General features: G+C 39.8%; 2 protein-coding genes across 4 annotated transcripts in view; one reads left to right on the top strand and one right to left on the bottom strand.

The window, feature by feature from the left end:
- Window positions 1-6,056, bottom strand: part of CLEC12A (C-type lectin domain family 12 member A) — a 340,991-nt gene that overhangs the window by 130,850 nt on the left and 204,085 nt on the right. The gene's annotated exons all lie outside the window — the stretch shown is intronic.
- Window positions 136-6,056, top strand: part of TMEM52B (transmembrane protein 52B) — a 30,369-nt gene continuing 24,448 nt past the window's right edge. For 2 of the 3 annotated variants that reach the window (XM_082421146.1, XM_082421145.1), the window contains exons 1-4: window positions 136-753; window positions 2,877-2,920; window positions 4,809-4,847; window positions 5,396-5,562. In XM_082421146.1, the coding sequence (XP_082277272.1) occupies window positions 700-753; window positions 2,877-2,920; window positions 4,809-4,847; window positions 5,396-5,562 (304 nt within the window). In that variant the 5' untranslated portion in view covers window positions 136-699. The remainder of the gene's footprint in view (window positions 754-2,876; window positions 2,921-4,808; window positions 4,848-5,395; window positions 5,563-6,056) is intronic. The other variant, XM_082421147.1, reaches the window with a different exon arrangement.

The following is a 6,056-nucleotide window of genomic DNA, read 5'->3' as shown; positions in this document are numbered from 1 at the left end:
ATTTCCAGTTCATTTGGCAACCTCTCAGCCCTACTCCAGTGTCTAGGAATAAATGACCCAGAACCAGGAGAGTTGATTATCAACATAGTGAAGGGGAAGCCTGCATAGTGAAGGGGAGAGCAAGAGAGGCGGGCTAATCACACGGAGAGGGGAGTGAATGGAGATTGGCAGGGTGACTTTCAACTGCCAACAGTCACCCTGGAGTGCTTGGGTGAAGGACCAAGACTATTACTCCTTTTCTGATGGAGAAGAGAGCTTATGTGGTCACCCTCAACATGCCTTTGATTCTCCTTCAAGTCCAGTTTCTCACCACTGCCTAGAAAAATATCCAATTCACAGGACTGATGTGTCCTTCCTGAACGTCTTCCTTTTTGGAGGCAGTGTGAGAAAGTTAAAGACATCTAGAAAGGACTAAGAGTAGAATGGAAGAAGAGAAGACACAGGGAAGCAAATGTGGAGACCTTAAAACCAGGAATAGAAATAGAGAAAGAAGCTAGGATGAAAGGGGAGAGAAAAATCACAGAAAATAACAGCCCGAGGGAGTCAGAGAAGAGAAGGAGAGAGGAGGAAAAACCGACTTATTGCTGAGAAGCTTCTCTCCTTAAGTCCTCTAGGTCAAGAAGTCAGACATGACACAGAGCATGGAAAGGAGGCAACGGACGCCCAGTGCATGATCTGGAGAAGCAGGAGTCCAGCCCGATGGGAGTGCAATCCCGAGCCCCGATGGCTTCTGCCGTGGTGTATTTCATCCAGGTGAGTTGTGAAAATGCAGGCATAAGACTTCTGTTTGTTTCTTTGTTTCTGAGATAAATCAACTCTCAGAAGAACCTGGAGGGAAATGAATGAGGGGGGAAGACATATACAGAACCAAAGGGATGGTAGGGAAAAGAATAACTAGAATGTTCCCTTAGTATTATAGGGTTACATATAGTGCATGTGTGACTAATGACATCAGTGAAAAGAAGGACATATATACTAGTAGGAGAGCAATGGCAATTTAGAAGTGTCTCATGTATATTTCTCTCTTTTAACATCTCTTCACCTATCCCTCAAAACCCCAAGTAAGTCACTGGGAATTCCCTGGTCGTCCAGTCGTTAGGACTCCACACTTCCACTGCAGGGGGCACGGGTTCGATCCCTGGGCAGAGAACTAAGGTCCCACAGGTTGCGTGGCATGGCCAAAAAAAAAAAAAATTCCAAGTAAATTATTAAAACTAAGTACATAATTCCCCTAAATGGTGATTCCCATATCAGCAGTAATACTACTCTAGCAGTTTAGGTGCCTCTGGATTAGAGATAAGTTGAGAAAGAAAACTCTTTTAAAATACTTTGCACTTTTTATTTCTCCCCACTGAGAAGCAGAAGATTCTGAGTAACTCATTAGCTGAGAAAGAGTCATTGGACTGAGGAATTCTGGATCACTTTCAGGGGGAAATTTACACAGATATAAAATCTATTAAGAAGAAAAGCAAATGAAGAAACGGGCTGGTTTCAGATTCCTGAACAGCTCCTAACAGGGAGGGTGCTATTTTACTTCCTATATACCAGTTAATTGAATGTCTGAAACCATAGCTTTTTCTTTCTTTTTCTTGTATTTTCTTTTTACTTCTTCTTCTCCTCCTTTTCGTTCCCTTCCTTTCTTTTCTCGTTTCTTCTCTTTTTGCAACAGGCCTGAAAAGAGGCATTTTATCAGCTGAGCACTTTAGGCTTTTTTTTTAAACTTTAATCAAGAAAACAAAGCGAAGTACCAGGGGTGGGTTGAGGAAACACATACTTTGTCATCCTTAGTGGCCAATTATTTTAAATTAAAACAAACCCAGGAGTTTCTCAAATGTTTTCTGCAGAGATCAGCTGTTTGTTCTTTTACAAATCCTTTTCACCCAATGTCACATGTAGGTGTGTCCCCTGCCTGCCTCCCCCCTCCCCCCAAACTCCCAGTAAGTACAAATTCTTGCCTCTTTTTAGAGTAACTTTGTGGCCTTTGTTGTTGATTTCCTGAAATATCAAGTCATCCAAGTTACTGGAAGAGAGAGACAGTTTCTAGAACAGAAGTTTACCTAGAGAGGTTTTTGAAGGAGAAAGTCAACTGAAATATAAGGTAAAAGAAGGAGTGGGATGTTCCTTTCCTGGGAGTAGAAGGGACCTGACAGCAGTGTCAACAGTTGTTAGAACAGACTTGTCCCTGGTTCTAGTGATTCATTCCACACGTATCCATGAGAGAGTTTGATCTGAATTCTGGCCAAATCAATAGGTGTATGCAGCTGGTCATGTTACTTAAACCTCTCTGCCTTAGTCTCTTAACGTTTCAAAATAATGAACCCACCAGCATGGTTATTGTGATGAAATGTTATGAAATCTTAAAAACTCTTGGCAATCTGGCTGGCACAGAGTAGCTATTCAATCAATAAGTTTTTCCCCTCCCTTTCCCCCCTTCTTCTCTTGTACGGTGAGTTATTGACGTATGGAGGGAATAAAAAAAGAGCAGTGGGGTTGAATTCAACTTGTAACTGATAGAGAATTAGGAGAACAAGAACAGTATCCTGAGAGACAGATCAGGAAATTTCTAGGACAAACAAATTGATATAAATGCTGCCCCTCGTTCACAGAGGCAGTGATGTTCACCCACCACCAAAATACCAAAACCAAAACAGATTAGCTATTTGCTCTTCCAGGTTTTCCCACTGCGAATTTAATAAAGATCAGGTATAGGAGAGATGAAAACGGTCCCGAACATGACTGACCCCATGACCTTGTCCTTGTATTTGCCCTGCTGTCACCAACTGACCTGACAGCGCAGTCATGAGGGGCGGCTCATAGGCTGCTGAGCAGAGCAGATGAGACCATTTCCCTGTCTGAGATTGTTTCCCTTCCTACAGCTTCCTTGGACAAGATGTGAGGAGAACTGTGGCAATCCTGAACAGTAAGTATCTGAGAGTCCACACTGGGAGGAAAGCGAGACAGACAAAGACATCAACACCCAAAACAGGGTCAAAATGTCATGAGATATCTCTGACTTCCCTTATTTCTACTTAAATGGCATCAAGCCACTAATCTCACAGACAGGTTATCCAAAAACAGGTGTTCGTGACATCCTAAGTACTCAAGATAACACTGTTGACGGCGTTTTTCCAAAGCCAATCTTCCTGTCAAAACAGCAGACTTAATCTCAATTTATACAGTCACAGTGATTTGCAAAAGATTTTCTTTCCCAAGCCTCTCAGTGAGTCACCAAGACAGACAGGATTCGATACTGACACGCAGATATACTTGGGTGATTGCCAACGTAGCACCACCATTTCAAATCTGCAAAGCGTTTCCTGTTTTTCAGGGCATGTTAAAATTTATTGCAGACTTCATTTAGCTATCACTTTGAGGTAGTTATCCCTCAATCTAAGCCTGTCACAATTAGGTCCTGTGTAGACACAGAGGACACAAAGATAAAAGGGAAGAGATTCATTCCTCTTGGAGGTAAACTATTTAAGAAAGCAGGGACAGTTTGAATGAAAAGACTTAACTTAGGCTGAAGGAAAACACATATTTAGCCAAGGGAAGAGTTTCCCTACAGCCAAGTCTGTGAAACCCAAGGGAAATGGTGATGGCCTTGGTTACTTGCCACAAGCTCTCTGAGGTTTTAGACACCTACCACCATAAGAGGGATATTTTTAATAGAATCAGAATTGTAACCTTGTACAACTGGAAGGGGCTTTGAACAAACGGGGAATGTGAGAACACCTAGAGACACTGTTCAGTGAAAAAGAAAACTGTATGATCTACAACTGTGCAAACAGAGAGGATATAGAAGTGGATTTCAACAGATCACTAGATCATAAAGTATTAAATGTATTCATCTTCAGTGACAAACAAATATTTTCCTTCCTCTCCCCTTCACACTCCCCAACTTATCCCACACTCCTTCTCCCTTGTAATCCATATTATCTTCATTCTATAGAGAAACTTGATAATTGCCCTAGTTCATTCAGAATATTTAATTAACTTTTGTTGTGATGAAGTTGGTTTCTACATTTTTTCCCCCTTCTTGTTGGGCCTCAATGGATATGCTTATCTGTTTTGATCCTGGATGTGAAAATTTAAAGCCCTTTTTACGGTGGGAGTTTTTATGGTGGCCCTTTTTTTTTTTTCCTGCTTTTTATTTTTTATTGAAGTATAGTTGATTTACAGTGTTGTGATGTGTTAGTTTCTGATGTACAGCAAAGTGATTCAAATATATATATATATATATATATATATATATATATATATTCTTTTTCATATTCTTTTCCATTATGGTTTATTACAGGATATTGTGTATAGTTCCCTGAGCTATATAGTAGGAACTTGTTGTTTATACGGTGGCCCTTTTGGCAACAACTTGCAAAACATAAATTACAAACTATCATGCTTATAACTGAAATTTTATGTTTAACTTTTATTTACCTCAAATATATACAAACCTTAACTTTCACATTTATTTTCACTCTTTGTAAACTTGCATTGAAAGTTCTTTCTTGGTAATTGTCATCAAAACTGTTTACAATGGTCATGGTTACATGTTCTATTAACATTATTTTCATGATCACTAGTTTAGTCTGTCTCATAATGACTTACACAATGCCATCTATAATATAAATCACTACTGAAGGCATCCCATTTCATAATAGATTCAGCTGGTTACATCGAAGTTAATATAACCTGTGATGCTTTTATTATAACAAGGTATCATACATTGTAACTTGTATTTCTGATTCTGGAATTATAACAGGCATTGACTATATTTTTATCGCAAACAAACCTTTATTCTTTCTCCATAGTTGCCTGACCACAGATTGGGTACATCTCTGGTATATATGGTAAGTTTCAGCTATATTACCCAGAAAGATGTTTAAAAGGGAGTTTTTCTCAGGGGGTATTACTTTTATTTATTTAGTTATTTATTTTAGTTTTTAAATATATTGACAGCAGAAAAGAAACTGAGACATCCAGCCTATCTCCTAGCATCTCATGGAGTAAAGCTTCTTTACCTCATCTCTAACCTGTGTGACAATATAGCAGGATTTCCTATTTCAGTACCATCTCCTGGGCCAACATCAACGGATTATTGTGTACTTTCTCAGGGTCAGCTCTACAGAAAGCCACAGAGAGGAGATTACTTCAGTAAAAAGTAGCCCCTCCAAACCACATTTAAATCTGTCATGAATTGCTCTAGTGAACTGACTTAGTCTTGCTGGCAAAATAAGGAAGTATACACGTGAAGAGAAAGTCTGGGAATTAAAATCTGATAGTCATTCTATAAAATACTCAAACAAAAATCAAAATGGAGACACTGAAGACTGATTACGCCGAAGTTGGGAAAAACTCCAGACCACAGAGCTCTCACTGCTTGGCGGGGCCCTTACAGGTTGCTGGTGGTCATCGGCGCGCTGCTTCTGCTGTGTGGCCTGACTTCTGTGTGCTTCCGCTGCTGTCTGGGTCACCAGCAAAATGGGGAAGACGAGGGCCGGCCACCCTATGAAGTGACGGTCATCGCTTTTGACCAGGACAGCACTCTCCAGAGCACGATCACTTGTGAGTACACTAACGTAGAGCATGGGAGGTGAACCCAGGTTTAAACAATCGCTTAGGACAGTGCAACGGTGTAAAAACGTTGATCAAATAGTGTTAAAGGTTCTAAAACTTAGGGCAGCTTTAATTTCCCAAAGCCTGATGGTGCAGTGACCTGGTCTCCCATGGATGCTGTATTTTCAGTTTTTGGCCAGATAATGGAGTGAAGAAAGAAATGAAATGTTGGAGACAATATTGGAAATGTCTTACCAGAAGAATTCCCAAGTTTATAAATAATTATTTTAAGCTCTGAACATATCCCGTTTTCGAAAATGTCTTAGATTTTTGTGAAAACTTACACTTTCTATTATCTATACTAATTTTTTTTTATCTTTGGAGAAATTAGTCGTGTGTACTTTCTTTATTCACCAGGTCTTAAACCATTAGATATTAAACCCAACACTGGATGATCATAAAACACTTTCCTTTATTTCCCTCTGTTCTCTTCTTTGGATTAT

This window comes from Balaenoptera physalus (assembly GCF_965194825.1).
Source record: "Balaenoptera physalus genome assembly, chromosome: 13".
Lineage (NCBI taxonomy): Eukaryota > Metazoa > Chordata > Mammalia > Artiodactyla > Balaenopteridae > Balaenoptera > Balaenoptera physalus.
This window is presented reverse-complemented; position numbering and strand designations above follow the sequence as displayed.